At 35.0% G+C, this 21,503-nt stretch overlaps 1 protein-coding gene and 2 pseudogenes across 1 annotated transcript; 1 reads left to right on the plus strand and 2 right to left on the minus strand.

Moving 5' to 3' along the window:
* Window positions 1-9,351: 9,351 nt before the first annotated feature.
* LOC120141553 (histidinol-phosphate aminotransferase, chloroplastic-like) lies at window positions 9,352-12,976 on the minus strand. Its single transcript, XM_039156387.1, is given in 10 exon segments — window positions 9,352-9,618; window positions 9,820-9,960; window positions 10,133-10,275; window positions 10,770-10,927; window positions 11,424-11,532; window positions 11,738-11,819; window positions 11,821-11,836; window positions 11,933-12,087; window positions 12,191-12,274; window positions 12,638-12,976. Coding segments are annotated over 10 exon segments (1,302 nt in total). The 5' UTR covers window positions 12,920-12,976; the 3' UTR covers window positions 9,352-9,486.
* Window positions 12,977-16,500: 3,524 nt separating this feature from the next.
* LOC120141554 lies at window positions 16,501-18,155 on the plus strand (annotated as a pseudogene).
* An 868-nt stretch (window positions 18,156-19,023) lies between these two features.
* On the minus strand, window positions 19,024-21,427 carry LOC120141637 (annotated as a pseudogene).
* Between the last annotated feature and the right edge of the window lie 76 nt (window positions 21,428-21,503).

The raw sequence follows: 21,503 nt of genomic DNA on the forward strand, positions 1-21,503 counted from the left end.
AGAGGCATCAAGTTGAGAGCAGATCCATTGTCAATCAATACTCCCGGCAACACATGACCATGACAATGTGTCGTGATGTTCAAAGCTTTTACTGACCCCATTCCGCCTTCCGGTATTTCATCATCTGTGAACGTTATGTAATTGTCGGCGGCTATATGTCCCACAATTCTATCAAGTTTATTGAGGGATATATCTTCAGGGATGAATGTTTGATTGAGAATTTTCATCAAAGCATTTCTATGTGCTTCTGAATTCATCAAGAGATCAAGAATAGAAATTCTCGCTTGTTGTTTGTGTAGTTGTTCAACCACACTATACTCACTATGTTTCAAGAATTTCAAAAATTCTTGGGCTTGTTTTTCTGTCACAGGCTCATTAAATGCTGGAAGGGATTCATCCTCAAATACTTTCTGAGGTATTGCCATGGTTTTTCCTTTGGCTTTCACTTGTTCTGAAGCATTGGATGTTTCGGGAGAGTAACATCTCCCACTTCTTGTAAAGAAACCGACCTCGCTCACTGCTTCAGACGTCGATGTGGTACTCAGACTTTGTATTTTCTCTTCTGTTTTTTTAGAGAAACAGATCCTCCTACCATTGAAACATTGGTAGTATAATTCCAAGGTACCCTGCGGGTATCTTTGTATGGAAATGGTAGAGGAGTGGTGATAACTATTTTTGGCTTTATTGGTGCAGGAATCGCCGTAAATGATTTCACATTAATGATCACAGGATCATTTATTCTTTGATTAGGTTTAGAATCCTCTGATGAGCAAACATCATCTTTTTTTTTCTCTGGTTCTTCTTCAAAGAATTCTATTTCTCGGTTGTTCATCAATTTTTGCACCAAATCCTAAATTCAGGACATAGTTGGATTTTATGCCCTTTCTCCTGATGATATTCACAATAATTCTTGCCTTCATTCTGCCTTGGCCTGAATTGTTGTGGAATTATACCGGCTAAAGAGAGTTGTTGGAATACCCAAACAAGCGGAGATTTAATTTCAGAAATGTCAGTTTTTGCTTTCTTTCTGTTCTCTTCCTGAATTGCATTCACATTTTTATCTCCATGAATTGGCAATGGATGATTTGATGCAGATGGTGTATTGAATTCCAACTTCCCAGTGTTGATCAAATTTTGAACCACCCTTTTGAATGCCAAACAGTTTTCAATAGAATGACCCGTGATTCCTTCATGGTAAACACAATGTGCCTTTGTATCATACCAAGGAGGGAATGGTGGTTGCATGGGAACCAAAGGATAGGGCCGTATGACATCTTCTTTTAACAGTGAATCATAGATTTCAGCATATGGTACTGGTAAAGGTGTAAAAGACAACCTTTCATTTTCTTTTCGAGATCCTCTGGAATCTGCTCGATTAGTGTTTGTTTCTTCTTTCTTAACCCTTGGCTGGGTTATTGTAACACTTTTCGAGAATCTTTGCTGTAAGAATTTGCATTGTTGACTTCATTCTCTTTTTTCCGGTATGTAGGTCTTTTGGAACTAGACCCATCATTTGATTCAATCTTGCCACTTTTCAAGACATTTTCAATGAGTTCTCCAGAAATGACCAAATCTGCAAAATTTCTGGTTGCATTCCCCATTAGATGATTTAAATAAGGAGCCTTCAAGGTATGAACAAATATTACTGTGGCCTCTTTTTCTGACAAAGGTGGTTGAACTTGGGCCGCAGTGTCACGCCATCTCTGGGCATACTGTCTGAATGTTTCGTTGTTCTTTTTCTCCAAATTTTGGAGAGTCCATCTATCAGGGACCATGTCTGTTACATGGCGATACTGCTCTAAAAATGCTTTAGCCAAATCTTTCCAGGATCTAATGTTGGCTTTGGTCAATTGAGTATACCATTTTAAAGCGGTCCTGTCAAACTATCCTGGAAGCAGTGAATTAACAATTTCTCATCCTTCACATATCCTGCCATTCTTCGACAAAACATAGTAATGTGGGATGAAGGGCATGTAGTACCGTCATATTTATCAAATTCGAGAGCTTTGAACTTGATGGAGAGGATTAGGTCTGGAACCAAACTCAACTCACTAGCATCAAACCCATAGAATGATTCAGTTATTTCCACGGATTTCATTCGTTCTTCTAAGCTCTTGATATGTCTGGTCAGTTCTTCATTTACTTTTTGTTTCTCATTCAGCTCATTCAAATCTGGGATCAAATGCTCAGTATTAATATCCCCTATTTTCACATCGGATATAAGCGGATTTTTGCTTGAAGATGCAGGATCCACTTGTTGGTTTTCATGTGGTTTAGCTTCTTGAAATGCAGATGTACGAGCATTGATTTGTATAGGTGTATTACCAGAATGATAAATTGGTTCTGGTGGAACACCTAGAGGATACATAGGTTCTTGATCGAAAGATACAGGATTTTCATGCATTTTTCCACTGATAGCCTGCCTTTTAAATAAGTCCTCTATTTTCTTCATCATACTGTCTTGTGAATTTGCAATACTGGCTTCAATTTTTTCCAGCTTCATTCTCATTTCTTCTTGTTCTTTATGATGTTGTTCCTCAATACGCTGTATTTTATCCTCCATAATTCTCTTAGTAGCTTGTCTAGTACCGTAGTGATGTTGTATTTCTCTTTTGGCCAGAATAACTGCGATTGAAAAATCTTTTAATATTATTTTTTCCAAATTTTAATTAATGAATTTTATCTTAATAAAATAATAAAATTATTCATAAAGAAAATTATGAAATGAATGATGAATGTATGCAAAATGTATGTATGCAAAAAGGTATTGATCCCAAAAAGTTAACTGTCATAGAACAACTTTCATCGGCATACAAAAGTTTCTTTATAATAGTTCAGAACTACAGATAAGGCGTAGCTTTCCTATTAAGCTCTATAATTTCTTTCATTAACCATGACACCTTCTTTCCGCACTTAGAAACTGGATCAACGTGATGCTCAATTATTTTGGCTTCAACAGCTAGTTCCCCAACATATCTAGCAACTTCACTCATTTGAACCATGGCCTCGAACACCATATTGCTTCTTTCTTCACTTCTTTCCACATAGAACTCAGTTGACTTTTGCCACTGTTCATTCATTTCTCCAAGAGTTTGCTCTAACTCAGTGATTCTGACTTGACAATTGTGCAGAATTTTTTCAAGATCTCTAATGCGTCTTCGCAGTGAAGCATTTTCCTCATTACTTTCTTTGAGGTCATTAGGCCCTAGACGAACCTTTTCTTGAAACAACGATTCCTCAAGTTGCAAAATGTAAGCATTAAACTCTGAGTTTTTATTTCTAGACTGATCCAGATCTTCTTCAAGTTTTGTTCGTGCTTCTTGTGTTCTTTGATTAAGCTTCTGGATCTGCACATCTTTGTTTCTGCATCTTCGCATCCAATTTCTAGCCACTTCCTGTTCTACCTCAAATCTGGTGTTGAAATTTTTTCTTTCCAGCTCCCATTTTTCTTTTTCAACATTGGATTCTTCCATCTTTTGGCCTCTGACTTCAAGTTCAGCAATCAACTGGTTCATTTCAGATTCAAATCCCTTGAACATGATATTTTTCTCACCTTCAAATTTATTAAAGATGTCATTCTTCATTTCTTCTACATCTTTGACTCGATCTCTTTCTCTTTGCATTTCATTCATGATCTCGCGATGCTCAGCCTTGTGTTTTATAATTCGCTCTCTTCTGTCGACCTCAAAATCTTCCATTTTTTGTTTTCCTTTCTCAAGGCTTTTGAGTAGACGGCTATTCTTTCCTTTCAGATCTTCAACTCGTCTTTTCTCGATGTTCAACTCTTTATTCATCTGTATTGTTGCTTGGCTTGATCCTGATGGTTTCCGGGATTTATATAACTCCTGGTAATTTTTCTGTAAGGCTCTGTACTCATCCTCACCTTTTTCTTTATCTTTTCTCAACATTGCACATTGTGATGAATGAAATTCAATGTCAACCCCCAACATAGCTTTATCTTGTCTCATTTGCTCTAATTCTTTCGACCAGCTTTCTCTTTCTGCTTCAAACTCAGCTCTCAAGATTTCAATCTCTGACGGAACCACCTTAATGCGATCTTCTATAGAGATATCCTCATTTTGATCTGGTAAAGGAATATTTTCGTTTTTCCTGACAGATCTCCATTCTTCATAATCAGGAGTTAGCATTTCTTTTGCTGCTTTAGCTCGGATACAAAAAGTTATTTTCCAAGCTGTAACGGCTTCCATAATACTTCTTTTATAATTTTTGCTGTGGAATGTGAATTCAGATGACTGTAATCCAGCAGTGACAGGTACAAATTGACGACCTTCATACTGTCTTATGACCATAAGTGGTGCATATCCAATTCCTCCCCATAATCCGAGCAACATTATCCAGTTGTAATTTCCACATTTGTAAATGAATTCCCTTTGTATTTGCCACGGGGCTCGCCAAACAACGTCATTGCTTTGCTGATTTCGAAAGGCATTAATCCACATATCTTTCTTAATTTCTTTCGGCCATTCCTGCTCTAGAAATTCTTTTAATGGTGAGTAATCCGTATTAAAGCGTCGGTATGAAACCTTTTCTGTCTTCCAGAAATGACTACGGATCCAAACATATAACAACTGGGTACACCCTGAGAATCGTCCACCTCCTAACTTTCTACAAGCATTTAACGATCTGAAGGTCTCTGCTAGGATTGCAGAAGCAGGATTAATCTTTTTCGGTAGCTGTTCAAACAAATCTACCACTGCAGCTTCAACATATCCCAATACTTTTGGGAAGATGACCATACCATACATACCCAGAGCAAATAAATCGAACCGTACTTTAATATCTGGATGACTCTGAATAAGTTCTTTAATGTTGGTCCAAGCAATGCCTTCGCTTTCGCCTTTTTGTTTTGTACGGGATGCCACCCATTCTTCTCGTACCCCGGCAATCTTTGCTAATTTAACTCGAAAGGGTTGAGTTTTAATTGACTTTGAATAGATTCGATTCTCTAAAGCCCCATCTATATGTAGCAAAGTTGTGTATTCTTCAATAGTAGGGACCAAGTCTTCTTTATTGAGAGTGAAGCAATTGTACCCTGGATTCCAGAATTGAATTAGGGCTTGGAGTAATTCATCATCAACTTCTACATAGAGCAAATATGGGATGTCTCCGTAAGTCTGATAAAACTGTAATTTTTTGTTTGAATCCCAACTTTCCCAAATGCTTCGCAAATCTTGCATATCATTTCTTTTTAGTGAAACTGGAGCATAACTGGCCAAGTCAGATACATAATCATCCTGTAGACTGTCTCCTTCTTGTCTTTGTAAGTCCTCAGCCCACTGTCTTACTTCTGAGTTTAGAATTACTTGATTTGAGCACTTTTCATCCATAGATGAAGGCTTTCCAATGAGACAATTAACACAAGGATCAATTTCTTTTATCCTGTATGATGCTATGCAAACAAAAAAATAAAGAACACACAAAAAGAAAATAAATTAGTTTACATAATAAAGAAATTTAATAATAACATTTACATAAATATTCTTTATTTAAACATGCTTTTTAAAAAAATTTAAATAAACATGTAATTTAATTAATAAATTAACAAGAAAGTCAGAATTCATTTCTCCTGTGTGTACACCTATTTTGGACAAAATTTCGGCATGACTTCAGATCGGAAGAGTTTCTAGGGTTTTTTATATGCAGGGTTTCAGATCTAAGAATAAAGGTACCCGAATTGTCCTTGTTAGTGCCCCCTTGGGTTGCTAACCCTCAACCCTAGTCCATTACAGACTAAAGTGGATCGAGTTCAATTCGAGGGGATACATTTCTCTATGCCTGACACGGAGAATAAATTCTCACGAAGACATAAAACATATGAACCCTGAAAGTTACTTGCTAGGTCTGACACGGAGAATAAATTCTCACGAAGACGTCGCTTTCACTCCCACTTAAAAGGGACAACTCAATTATAGAGCTTTATGTTATGCAATGCAAGTGTTGTGTGTGAGGAGAAATGTTCAAACCTTTGACAGAAAAATAAATAATGAAATAAAATACTTGCAAATAAAATAAAACATATAAATTTTATAAAAATAATAAATAAATAAAAATTCGAAAAGAAAGAATTAAAAATTAAATATATGAATTTTTAATTTTTAATTAATAGAGACAATTTATAATTGATTTTTAAAAGTTTGACCAGTCCCCAGCAGAGTCGCCAAGCTGTCGTAACCGGTTTTCGTCCGGGCACGAAATATTATAATTGACGGGGAAATTGATGTGAATAAATGTTTTTGAAAATAATTTGAGAGTCGCCATCGGCCTTTTGGGTCAGGTAGGTCGAATACCTAAAAATTATTTTTTTTAAAAGAGTTTTAAAGAAAACACTAATAAAAAAAATGAACTGATCTGCGTTTATAACCAAAAATTCATTCTTTTTAATAATAAAAAGGGATTCGTGGTCGGTTACGTTTAGGGAAGGATTAGCACCCCTACAACGCCCAAAATTGGTACTTTTTAATTATAAATTGTCTCTATTATTAAAATTTAAAAATTCAAAATATATTTAATTTATAATTTTATTATTTCAAAATTAAAATATCAGAAAAGAACTTCTAGGTGCCTTAAGACAGCTCTTTTCTTTGATATTGATAATATTTTATATATATATATTTTTTGATTTTAAAATAACAGAATAGGACATCCAGTTGTATTAAGACTGTCTTTTCTTCGATATTGAAAAATAAATATTAAAATAATTTATTTAAAATAAATATTTATTATATATATATATTTATGACTATAATAAAAATATTTAAATATATATAAACAAGTAAAATAAAAAATACAATTATAGCCATATATTTAAAAGCAATAAACAATACTTAATTTAAAGGACTAAATTATAGTAAAATTAAAAATAAAAAAACCAATTCATAATTAATCAGAATTATGAGGATTAAACATGCTATTTTCTTATTTAATAATTTAGTGATTAAAATAAACTTATTTAAAATTCGAATATAAGATTAAAATAAATTAAAAATATAAACTAGGGATTAAAATATTATCTATTAAAATTAAGGGATTAAATCTGTTATTTATCCTAAATATATTATTTTAATATAAAGGACTAAAATAAAAGAAATTAAAATTCGAAGACTGAATTAAAAATATTATAAATTCAATTTAATGACTAAAATGTAAAACATATAAAACATAGGGATTACGGAAAGGGTTTAACATTTATAAAATTACACAAATAGCCCTCCCCAAAACGGCGTCGTTTGGGAAGGGCTATTTAATGCCCAAACCGGCTGGCCCTTCGGGCCAGCTATCTCATTTCTTTTTTTTTCTTTCTCTCTCAAACAGAGAGAGAAGAGTTCTCTGGCTTCTCTCTAAACTGAGAGAAGCCGTCCCGGTCAGCCACCGCTACCGGGCTCCGACCACCGCTGCCAGCCACCGTTAATGGTGGCCGGAAATTACAAAAATCCACCAAAATATAGATCGGGACGGTCTAAAACCGTTTCCGGTGTTCTTTTTCCTTAAAAAGCTCTCAATCGGAGCAGATCTACAAAAATACCTTCGGTTTTCGTTGTATCCGGTGAGGGTTGGGGTTCTCCGATGACAGAGTAAGCTTCTTTCCTCTCTTCTCTTCTTTTTTTTTTCTTGCTGCGTTGATGTTGACTGAGATCGTTGGTATATTTTTAGTATATCTTTTTTTTTTTCTCTGTTTTTTTTTTCTCCGTCTCTCTGTGTTCTCTGTCTCTCCGTTTTTTTTTCTGTCTCTGTTTTCGTCCTCTTTTTTCAGGTTGGGGTGGTGGCTTTTATAGCCACCACCGGTGTGGCCATCGGACCGGTCCGAAGATGGGGTCTCGGTGAGTCACCGGACTACCAGTGGTGACTCACCCCGTAGCCATGGCGTGGACGGCTGGCGTTGGAACTTCTGGAGCCTTCGGTTGGGACGTGGCAGCGGCGGAGGCGGCGAGATAGCAGCGGCGGCCGCGTGTCCCTAGGGTATCAGACCCTAGGGTTTCCATCTGGGGCAATCTGGACCGTTGGATCTCTCAGATCCAACGGCTGTGATGAGGCGGCCGACTAGATTAGGGTTAGGAAACCCTAACTGGAATCCCAAATGTTTAGGATTTCTGGTTTGATCTGGACCGGTTCTGGTTTATTTGTAACTGGGCCGGTCCAGTTGTAATTGGTCTGTAATTATTTATTTATATAGATTTATTTAATATATAATTAATAATAATAATAATAATAATAATAATAATAATAATAATAATAATAATAATAATAGTAATGTGGGTAAAAAATTAGTATCTTCAGCCCTTATTTAATCTACTACTTAATTAGATAATAATGCTATCTTTTTCGGCTTAAAATAAGGCTATAATAATCACGAGACTATATTTTCAACTTCACTTGGGTCTTAGCAGTTTTGTCAGGCAAGGTGTAGAATATTGATGTTGTTATTTTAACATTTTTAACCCAGCTTAATCATCGATTATTTTTCAATGCCTACATTTTACAAATAAAATACCATCACAACCATTTTAGGTAGCATAATTGTTTCACTGTAGATGTTTTAGGTAGGATAATTATATCATTATCTGTCTAATCCAAATGAAAAATATTACACAAGATGGAGAAGTGGGACTTGTAAAGTAGATTTAATATTATCCTTCTGGATAATATCTATTTTAAATCATCCATATCTATCCTGAATGAAACTTCTATTCTGGAAATATATTTACCCTTCCAAAGAAAACACAAGCGAAAAGTATAACGATATTTTAAAAAATAAATTAATATGTTTAAAAACGTCAATAAAAATATTAAAGTCTTTTTTCTCAAAGTAATGACTTTAAATACTGCATTAATCAGTCGGATATGAAAAGACCCATAAATAAATTGAAGTTTGACTACAAACATGGGAATTTGACCAAATGATGGCCGGATGCATGTGGGGACTGGAATGGGTTTGAATCAATAACTTGTCCCAAAATCTAAGTTATGAATAAATGATAATGACAGCCAGTAGGCCTTACCCTATGTAGTCCATGACCGGGACTTTATATTATATATGAATCATTAATTTTTGGATGCATTGAGCCGGCCAAAACCATCGCATGATGACTCTTGTCCTCTACATAATAATTCATTCAAAATTTGCAGAATTCATACCACTATAACCTAGACTGCTATACGAGTTGAATAAATCCGAACTATACTAAAATAAACTTGAACAAAACTCACATAATGAGATTCGAATCTGAACTCATTTGGATCATCAGGAACACTTTGCAGCACTGATTTTATACACATTTCCATCCCATGTATACGTCTTTTTAAAAATAAATTAGTTGATTTTTTTAACTTTCATCAGTAGAAAATTCACCTGCATTTTGTTTTGGTGTTCATGTCTATAATTTTATTGAATAAAGAGTTGTTTCAAATATATGAACTGTGACGAAGAATCTCGTGGTGTCACTTTCAACATTTTACAAGGGAATTAAATCAAGATAGACGCCTCAAACACTCCATTAAAGCATTTGTTTGCTCAGGCTTCCCAGCAGTGACCCGGATGTAGCCCTTCAACTCTTTGTTGTTGTAGTGACGGACCATCACACCCATTTTCGACAGGTCATCCTGTAGAGATTAGGATAACAAGATGCATTTTCATGGATCATTCATAAAATTGTGGAACAAAAGAAACTTATTCCCAGCTATTATGAATTATGAAGTTGAGACCAATTTTGGAAACTATTGGATAAAAGAAGATGAACTCATGCACACACACCGCGCAAGGAACAAAATAACTCAAGAGAGTGAAGCAACGGAGCTTTGTACCTTCAATTTCTTAGCATCCATTCCGGATGTCACCTCACATAGAATGAAATTAGAATAGCTAGGATACGGATTCAGGAACGGTACTTCTTGAAGGAGTTTGAAAAGCCGATCTCGTTCTTGTACCAAAGCTTCTTTCACCATCTTGTAAAAGATTCGGAGAGCGGTATTAGGAATGCTTTTCAAGCAAAAGGATATCCATTCGAGATGCCAAAATAATCCCATTTTCAGATGTCTATGGAATAATTTCTAAAGAATCCTAAAATAAATACCAAGTCATATAAGAATTAAAAAGGGAAAAAGAAACGGTAGGAACCTCTAGATACTTTGGGTTCTGCAATGCAGCACAAGCAGCAACTTCAGCTGCGACAGAAACATTGTATGGTTGCTTTGCTCTCCATAAATACTCAATTATGCTCAAAGGGAATGACCCATATCCGACACGTATCCCAGCTAAACCTGCAATAATTATTCATTTTCAGTATTGAGTTTTCATTTTTTGGATGGGTGGGTTGCACACATTGACACACAGGGCGATAAGTAAATCATAAAAGGAATGATTAAAACTAATTTGTGGAGAGAATGATCCGTTAACAAATATGTAATTGCCAAAATATTCCCTGATAAACTGGGAAATGATCCAATCAAACCGTGACTTCCAGAAAACTAACAGATGATTTGTTTCTAATTTTTTCCCTATATTTGAGCTCAAAACATAATACTAATTCTCTGATCAATGCAACAGAGCATACGATGTTGGAAGTTCTAATTACAAGGTAGCATAGCACCTGCAAGGGAAAAGGTAAGGATTGACAGTAACAACAAAAGGAGTAGGCAGGAATTGAAGCCCTCAGCTTCCAAGAATTGAAACACCACCAAAACGAATTGAAGGAGAACATCTAAGTTCATGCAAATTTGACTTCTTGAATTGGAAAAAAGATCCAGAAGCATACCAGCTCTTTTGCTAAATGTTCGAAGAACAATTAAGTTATCATGGATTTTCACCCATTGCATTCTAGATTCGATTCCTGAAAACTCAATGTAAGCTTCATCCAACACCACCAATATTGGCATGTCAAGGATCTTCAAGAGAACTTCATCACTAATTATACTGCCAAATTCCAATTAACAAAGAAATGGAGGTATCAAAACAATATGACAATAAAAGAACTGATCAGAGCAACATATAGTTACAGTTTCAACATTTCACATTCAAAATATAGTCCACAAAGCTCATTAAATCCCCATAGGCGATAATGATCGGAAGCACCACCTAAAGGAGATTCAGAAAGAAGCAGATTCAGAAAGAAGCGACTAAATTATAGCAGCAAGACACCAGGAAAAGAAATGGCAGTCATGTCTAACAAATCCAAAGGAATGAGAAAGCATGTTCCATCAAACAATTTTCCGTCACACTTGATAAGAAAAAATTGGGGTTTTGGATTGATATCCCCTTTGTGCCTATTGGAATATATTTCATCTTTCACAAAAAAAAAGGAACATATTTCATCTAGAAAAAAATGCTAATCAGACAGCATTCTTATACAACATAACACTAAGGTCAAGTCCCTCGGATCTAAAAAAGGAAAGCCATTGGAAACATTTACCTTCCATCTGGATTATTTGGAGAAGTTAAAAATATGCATTTTGGTTTTTCCCGCTCAACAGCCTCAGCAATGGCTTCTACATTCAAGCCAAAGTCCGGCTTCCTAGGAACTGCACATGTATTATTATGTTTACAGATATTACGACAGATTAAAAATAAAACCAGCTGATAACATTAGTGCATGCATATATGTTAAATACTCGTGGATTAACTAGGGATTACCAAGAGAACAATCCACGTCAAAGAAGCAAACAAAGATAATTACAAAGTGAATATGCATATGAAAGTGAAACTAGTAGAAAGTATAGTTTCTACCTTTGATAACTTGTGCTGCGTTCACACCAGCATCAAATTCATACATTGTGAAAGTTGGAGGGCAATCCAAGATCTTGTCCCCCAGGGTCAAGCACACATCTGCAACAAAATATAAATCGAAAATGCAAAACTTGAAGCCACATAGAGAGTAGAAACTACGGGCTAGCTAGGCCAATTAAATTTCCTAGTACTAACCGCATAATCAGATCAATAAGTTCATCACAGCCACAACCAACAAGAATATAATCAGATTCAATCCTAGAATCTTCAGCAAGAGCAGCACGCAATTGACGTGATTCAGGGTCAGGATAGATATACGGGAATTTAAGCGACCCCAAAGCTTCAAGAACCTACAAACAGTCCGAAATTTGTAATCAGGTCACAATAGATAACTCGATTACAAGATCGATGCCTGCAACTGGTACAAAAAGAAGGAACAGTTAGTTAAATGACCTCCGGTGGTGGACCATAAGGATTTTCATTTGCATCTAATTTGATGATGTCTTCGGGCTTTCTCCCCAATTTCGCTGACAAAACCTAGAAAACAAAGACGCAACCTCATTAAGAAAAAAACCCATCAAATGGTAGCTAATGATAGAGAGGGTCTGGTAAACTTGGAGCAAGTTGCCAAATCACATGAATCGGCAATAAATAACCATAATGTATTAAACACGTCAAGGTCAAAATCACTTCAATAATCTTACGCTGCAAAGAAACTGTTAATCTGTTTGGAATCAACGTGACACCGTTAAACAACTTTGGCATTACGAAAATTTCGTTATACTAGAAGCAACTAAAAAATTCCAAAATGTGGAAAAGGGGGTTTCATGGTTTTCTATTCCAATCATCAAGGAACCAACAAGATAAGAAGAATACTGAAATGGGTTCCATTCCAATTACCTCAAAAGGTAAAATGGGTTGATAAGGAGACAACTTTCTCAAATGGGGTCGAATGAAAGAGTCGCCACTCAACTTCTGATTGACGGGCTCAGCTGGAACCGTAGAAGGGGATGAAGAGATACTAGCCGCGATGAACCCCTTACTGATATTGGAAGGCGATGAAGGGATATTAGCCATGATGAACCCCTTGTGATTTCTTTCAAAAGAATAAATGGGTTTTTGAGGATTCACAGCTTGATGAAAGTTGGATTTGACCAAACAAAGTGAACCAGAGTTCAACATGTTGTCTCCCTGATATCTGCCAAATACTTTCTTTGATGAGAATATAAAACCCTTAAAACACCAAACTCCTACAGCGAAGCCAGCAAATTTTATAAAATCCTAGGGTACAGTATACAAAGTAGTATCTCAATTATAAGTTGATGTTTTATTAATTAATTTGAGTATTAAAAATATAAAATATCACTTAATTATTTATATATTTTAAATTTATAATTTTATTAAAAATTATAGTCGTTTGAGTTGAACATTAACATGTTAATTGAAATATGACAAAATCTAATCAGAACAGTTACTTAAATTTACTCTTTTTTTAACAAAGACTGAATTCTCATTCAGTTGGTGAGGTCACACGTCGGGAAGATAAGCATTTTCCCTTGTCTTCTTCCTTTTTATATTTCTATTATCTTCTTTGTCTATAGACTATCAAAGGTGATAGCTTTATTACCACACATTCCTAGTTCGATATTGCAAAGATAAGAATGATAATATCCTCCCTAGAGCTTCAATTCTATCCCAACATCTCAAAGTTTGGTCTTGGTGGCCAAAATGGGGAGAGAGGTTTTGAGTTTTAAACTCTATGAGCTCCAAATCCGTCCCATTTAGAATCATACTTCTACTCATTTAAAAACTTTTCTTTATTGTTTTCAAAGGTGATAGCTTTATTACCACACATTCCTAGTTCGATATTGCAAAGATAAGAATGATAATATCCTCCCTAGAGCTTCAATTCTATCCCAACATCTCAAAGTTTGGTCTTGGTGGCCAAAATGGGGATTTTAGAGAGGTTTTGAGTTTTAAAACTCTATGAGGCTCCAAATCCGTCCCATTTAGAATCATACTTCTACTCATTTAAAAACTTTATCTTTATTGTTTTTTGGTTAGTGAGAGAAGTTGGAGAAAGTTTCAAAGGCAAGAACAATAAGAAGTTGGTGCTTAGGTGACCTTTGTGGACGTTTCCATCAACCAACACTAAGGTAACACACTCCTAACTCACCAATATCACATGCAAATTATTAGGTGTGAATTGCTTGATCTCCGTTTGTGATTGATACGTTGTATGATCGATGTTTGATGCATGTTGTCACGCTGATTTAAAGGAATTTGATTTTTAAAACATAAAAATGCTTGAAGAATGATCTTTAAAGGAGAAAAGAGGAAAACATTAAGGTTAAGAGAGAAATATTTTCTCCCTTCTAGATGGTTTTCATGTGAAAGCCATAAAAATTGGTACAATTTAGTAAGTATTTTCTTAATTAAAAGAAATACAAAAATTCCATAATTTAGACACTTATTTGATGAGTTATATATATAAAAAAAAACCTTTGGGACAATTAATACCTTAGTCTATGAACTTTAACATGCAAAAGAAAGAGCTTCCAAACTTTACTCACATTCCAAAATTAAACTTATTTCTTCTAAAACTTGATTCAAATAAAAAATAATAAAGATTTCTCGATCATCAAAATCAAAAAATTACTAGATCAGTTTTTGGGGTGTTACAATGTCGTCAATTTTTAACGAAAAACGATAAGTCTGTAACATATGAATAGTTGTGTGACTATTTGTTACTTTGAATAGTTGATGACTTAATAAAACAATGATCTATAGTCGATGTACCGTTTTATAACTTTTAATAGTTGGATACACAACAAAACATCACCAAATAGTTGGGAGACATGTGTACTTTACCCAAAAACTATTATGTAATCCTAGATATTGTATTAATATGTGGGTAAATTATATCTCTAATCATTTAATTATTGATCATTTTTATTTTCACCATTATTCTTTTAATGTTATCAATTAGATTATTTAACTATTTAAACATTCAATCATGGTACGATCAAGTTACATGTCATTAACATTTATTGGTTGAGGTGATAGTAAAAAATTAGTATAATTATATATTTAGTCTTTATTATTTACATATTTTATCAATTTAATCCAATTTTAAATTAATTTAATCTCTAATCAAATAATGACCCTTGTCACCAATTTGGTCCTTCCATCTCAAGCTGTTGGTGGTATGGTTGAAGGTTGTGTTGGTTATTGGATTGTGGTTTACTTGTGTTTGTGTATGAGGTTGTATTTGAGTTGACTCACATACTTTAAGCGCCATTAATCCGAGCCTATTCCGGTATTGTGTCCCACCAATGTATTAAGAGTACGAGGATCGGGGAATTTGACATCTATTTGGTTAATCTCTTCATTGTTTTTTTATATAAATAGAATTAGAGTAATTACTCATTTAATATCTAACTGTTAGTTTTGATCTGTTTTAACATATAAACTTTTGATTTTTTTAAAACTATAACTTAATTTATATTTTGTTTTATTTTAGTATACTGTTCAAAATTCAAGGTTAAGTTTTTAACAAATTAAAATGTTAAGAATTAAAACGGACCAAAACTGATAATTTAAGTGTTAAACGCATTAAATTTTTAACGACAGAGTACTAAAATAAAATAAAAAATAAACGTTAGGCATAATTTTTAAAAAAAAATTAAAAGTTTAAATAAAAGTATTCCTCAACTTAGATATGAAACATTTGAATCCCTGTTAAGACTGAGCTAAAGCAGAGATCTTCTCGTTTTGCAGAGTCAAGTATGAATAATTTGGACTTGGGTTTTTGTTTGAAAGGCCACAATAACATTCATGTATTAAGAATTAGAGACGAATATAAAATTTTATATTAGAAGAATAAATTTATATAATTTAAGATAGGGTAAATTTATAAAAATAAATTATCAATAAAAATATAAAATATATAAAAAATAAAAAAATTTATGGGACTCGATCGTCATTCAAGTTCGGGTCCATTTCTAACGAGGAGGAAGATCCAGAGAAGACAACAATGATCATCGAGAGTTATTTTATTTTACACTACAAGCTTAATCTTAATTGTTAGCTCAATTTACCATTTTTAATCTTTACAAATTAAAATAATATTATTAATTTAATAATAATTGGTTTAATTTAAATTAATTTTCCATGTAAAAAATATTTTTTTTTATAAAGAGGCAGTAAAAAGAATCAAAGATTTGATCGAGAATATGTGATTTTTTTTTATCGATCTGAGTTAAGTATAAAATAATATATGTTTATTAATAATTTAACTATTTAACATTACACCTTCAACATTTATAGTGCTCAAATCTTAAACTTTAAAAAATAACAACAATTTCTTTATCACAATGTCGCTTGATTCGTGAAACCAATAGTTTAATTGCATTAACTTTTGTACTTTTATATTATTAAAAAATAAACTGCGTCTCTTAACAACATATTTTTGCTTGCCCATTAAAAGTCCGGCTAGTTCTACTTAAAAGGACGGATTATGTAAAGATTATTACATTGTTTTGCAATGATTTACATAATTTGATCATTTTATATGATTTATCATTATCTTTATTTTAAAGTTGAACACTCAAATAATTATGAAACGTAAAAAATAAACGAAATAAAGTGATATATGTATTCACAAAATCAATTATTTGCAAGCTCAAATCAATTCGTATTATCAATTGATCCGAATTCAGATATCCTACCACTAAGTTTAACTGAGTTATACCTATAGTTAGGGGACATGGACTTTCACTAGTTATCAATTTACCTACTACAAATGAAAACTATGCCTCCACAATACAACTCACTTTGAGTTATGAAAGTGTAAGTTTATTGGTCTCGGCTTAAAAAGCGAAAGATATCGATCTATCGAGTACCACAGTTTAAAAGTGACTGAACTGGATCGAGTTAAGCCTCTAGTTCGGTCTCCGTGTCTATTAAGTTCCTGCTATTATGGACTCTCTCAAGAATCATTCACACCAGCTTTACAGAACACAATGTTGGAATGTAAGTTAAATATGGCATCTAAGGTCGTTGTACTGTTTTTCTATGCTAATCTCCTACTGCAAGTATTGGAAACAAGGGCTACGGTTCCGGTAATTATAGTTTTCGGTGATTCTACGGTGGATCCAGGGAACAACGAGGAGGAAACTACAGTTCTAAAGAGCAATTTCGAGCCATACGGCAGGGACTACCATGGTGGTCAGCCGACGGGGTGCTTTTCTAATGGAAGGATTGCAACAAACTTCATTTCCGAAGCCTTCGGGATAAAGCCAGCCATACGTGCATATCGGGAACCGAAATTCGGCATAAAAGATTTCACTACCGGAGTTTCCTTTGCTTCAGCCGGGAGAGGTTACGACAATGTTACTTCTGATGTGATGGTAAGTCGAGGGTGTTATGTGAAACAAAATTTCAACAATAAGTCACTACTACTTACCTAGTTTTTCGACTTTTCTCGAATTTGCAGTTCGTCTTACCATTTTGGATGGAACTGGAGCACTACAAAGAATATCAGGACAAGCTAAGAGGATATCTAGGCAAAGACGAAGCTCGTCATCGTTTGGCTGAATCATTGCACCTGATAAGCATAGGAACCAATGACTTTCTAGACAACTATTACATTTCTCCGATCAGATTTTTGAGTATTCAGTTGACAAGTACCAGACCTTTCTGATAGGAATTGCCAGTGATTTCATCAGAGAGCTTTAGAGGCTCGGAGCTCGGAAGGTATCCATCGGCGGCCTTCCTCCAATGGGATGTTTACCGTTGGAAAGAACGAGGAATATGTTATCCGGAAGAGAGTGCATCGATGAGTACAACAACGTGGCTAAAGATTTCAACAAGAAGTTGGAGGGTGCAGTCACAGAGCTGAAACAGGAGCTTCACGGGATCCATCTGGTCATGTCAAACCCCTATGATAAACTCATGGAGATGATTCATAATCCAAGTCATTTTGGTAAGATGTTAGCGATAATTTACATAGTTAACTACTGTTACTGTAAATTAACAATCTGATAACAAACACAGGATTCGAAGAAGCAGAAGCAGCATGCTGCGGGACTGGATTCTTCGAGATAAGTTACCTGTGTGGTCATATGAACCCATTCACATGTTCAGATGCCAACAAGTATGTATTCTGGGATGCCTTTCACCCAACAGAGAAGACACGCCATTTTAGCAGATTGTATGGTCAAGACTACCCTAGCCGAGTTCCGATAATTACTAAAACAAAACGAAAGAAGCACTACTTCATTGTTGCAGGAGGAGTATTAACTAGGAATGGTATTATTTCAATGGATTTTAACTTATCGTTCCTTATTCCATGTGGGAAAATATAGCAGACAACGTGCCAACTGGAAAAATGCATGTTACATGAAGAAACATAAGAACACGTTTAAACTTCAAATCAAGAAAGACTATTTGCATGAAAGCATCATTCAATGTTTCAACATCTAATATATGGTACTGCTGTAAGAAGAGAAAACAGCTTGATTAAGGAATGTTTTCCAAGAGATTCCCAGCATACTTGATCATTTGACTTATTTTGGCACTTACGGAAAATGCAGGTAGCTCAACCAGCTCAACTCGAGACTTGCCCAATAAAATACTCAGTTTTCCATCACAATTGACAAGATTCTTGTTGCTTGAATCCTAATCAAGAAAAAGTGACGAGCTGAGAGATCTTCAGGTAAATCTGTATATATACTAGAGCATGAAGACTAGCACTTACAAAATCAACAGTATGAATAAAAAACCACAAACTTTAGGAACTCGGTCCAAATTTGCCAGCCGCAATAAATAATTAAACATACATAAGAAAGCCTTAATATCAAACAAAATTATTAAAGAACCTCTAGATGAAGTGGAGGCAACAAGAGCACTGCCCACGACATCCCTCTTATGGAATTAAACTTTCTTATTATAAAATGAACCATCGAAGACACGATTAACATTTCCTGGGACGTATTGCAGACTTGCAGAGATAAGAGATCGTTGTCTTCATGGACGTATTTTTATTAAAATGTACTTCATATTATATTTTATTTCTGTTTTAATACTCACTGTCAGATATGATTATTAACTTAACATAAATAATGATCATAGTATAATAATAATTTTAATCCCTTGTACATTCTATCGAATTGATCCTAATACAAAATAATTCAATAAATCTTTAACATTTAAAAATTCTATCAATTTTATATTTATATTAATTTAGAAGAAAATGAATTAAAAGCTAGGACACAGTAATGTGCATTTATTATCTTATAACAGCTAGCAGTACATTGTATTTTTACATAATTCAATAAAGTCCATGAAGCTAATATGCATATAGCAGTTTAAACAAAGACGATAACAACAATGCAGACTTAGTTTTTGCTTATTTAGGCTACAAGTGCCATAATTCATAGAATTTCTAAACAGGGTTCTGTTGACTGAATGCTGATCCTTACTGCAGGACAAGGCATTCTTGTGTCCCAGCAACCATAGCATGGTGGGAGCTTTCGGCGATTACATTCTCTTTTTCAAGAGATTGAGCTTCGGTATCACGCTCCTCAATCACTGCAACATTTTCAATGCCATCTTCGCCACCAGCAATGGCTTCGAAGATAAGTGCATTCACTTCTTGGAACCTCTCATCAGAGAGGGAAACCTCTGCAAGGAGCCTCCAAGCGTTTTCCTCAGATGCCTCATCATAGTCCTTCCTCCTTTTCAACACCATATGACCACTAATTTCCCACACCGCGGGGTTCACCTGGGTGTCCAAGAGCTCTGAACTCACCTCCCCAAGTGCTTGTTTCTCAGCATAACACTGTTGGTTCAATTTACATATTGCAATTCAATTGCAAGAAACTATAGGTAATCATGGAGATGAACAAAAAGGTATCAACCATACTTCTAGTTAGTTACCTGAGGAAGGAGAAAGATCCGCTTTCCCACAATCAGAGATGAGGACATTGTATGGTATGTTGTTATCTTGAAGGCAAATGCAAGCTCAGACACAGTGTCAGACAAGTCTCGGAGAGTGTCACCACGCTCAAAGACAAGACCTTTGACTGGATACTTTAAAAGTTCCGAGATAATCACACCATCCTTCAAAGTGGTTATTTCTTAGTAGGAGCTTTCTCGATGGGAAATGGAACTGCCAAGTAGTAGGCCTGCAGTGATTGCAATAGATAAACCTATCTCCTTTCTGATTTGTACACAAACTACATCTGAAGTTAAATTACATGAAGAGTACCATTGGGAGGTTAGATACCTGGAAGTGTAGGTGATTGATTGTAGCAAATGCACCAAGCTGTTGTAACCCAATCTGAAGAACGGATTCCCAGATTCAGTTGCCATATAGAGTGCGAGCAAGAAGCTCTTGTGGTCAATCCTCTGGGGGAAGCATTCGAAAATTCGAGGGATCAAAAGCACATGCCCGTATTCAATAGGACTAACCTGTCAAATTGTATACAAACAATGTTTAATAGTATGAGCCTAGCAATACCATAGTTTGAATAAGTAGACTAAGATACATTTATGGCAAACAACTTGGAGAATTCTCAACATCAATGGGAGCTTTGGGAAGAACTGAACTTCATCATCTTCACTTGATTCAAACTGGAAAAGCACTCTTCTTGTCCAACTTTGGTGAAGTTGAACTTGTCCCATCAAAGGGCTGTAGAACCTTATCAACACGGAACTCAGTTGGCCTCTCTTAAGGTGCCGACCTCGTTCAGCTGGGCAATAAAGCCATATTCACCAGAGATCACCTAAAGAATGATATCCACAAACATTTAGATGGTACAACAACTCAATTAACTATTAAGTTTACAGTTTCACAATCTCAGATAAGCAAGTGAATCAATGGAATAGAAAAGCAGCGGCAGATAACACCTCGTTTCACAGGAAGTGACATCATATCGAAAGAGCCCTCTTTGCATGCGATCCTCCCACTACCATAAAACCATAAAACATTTTTCAACCTTGACATTTGTTAACACAACCACCATTAAACATAACGAAGAACTTAAAGTTTATTCGCCAAACTAATAGCAGATTTTACCTCCCCAAGAACGAGAGAATCAAGAAAAGCAATTGGAGGCTCTTTGTTTTCAATTTCAGGCACATCTTTTTCATTCTCAATATTGCCCACCTTCTTGAAAGCATATAAAGGAAGTTTTGCTCCTATAAACCAAAACCCGCTTCCAATTACAAATCATTTCTATAAAAAAGTTATCCATCCGAGGAATGTTTACAAAGTAAATCTAACAAATACCTGGAATGCAACAGCTTCTAAGCAATTCTTTCACATCACCGCTCCGGCGATCAGTTTCTTCGGCCTCATCCTTTTGGTAATTCGAAACAACAGTGGAACCCTCTCTGTACTGAGCGCATCATCTTTGCTAATACTTCACTTTTTTTATCCAATAAAAATCAAACAAAGAACACCCAAATACAACGACCAAAACGAAAAACAAGCTTCTTTGGATATTATTATTTTACAGGCTTATAACCTAGTTAAATAAGGCACTGAAGTCTAACAGACAATACCACCACCAGCAAGGAAGAGAGTCGGAAGGATACCGCCTTCAGAAGGCAAAGCTCCACGTCCACCGTGCGGCGAAGGGTTTCTCTCGATCACACAACCCTTACGGCGTACAGCTCGGACATGAAAGCTAGGCCGAATAACTTCGCGTATAGCCGTGATGTCTACAATGTCTACCTTGGGTATTACCCCAAAATTCAA

The sequence above is a fragment of the Hibiscus syriacus genome, unplaced genomic scaffold (genome assembly GCF_006381635.1).
Source record: "Hibiscus syriacus cultivar Baekdansim isolate YM2019G1 unplaced genomic scaffold, ASM638163v2 tig00110812_pilon, whole genome shotgun sequence".
NCBI classification, from domain to species: Eukaryota; Viridiplantae; Streptophyta; class Magnoliopsida; order Malvales; family Malvaceae; genus Hibiscus; species Hibiscus syriacus.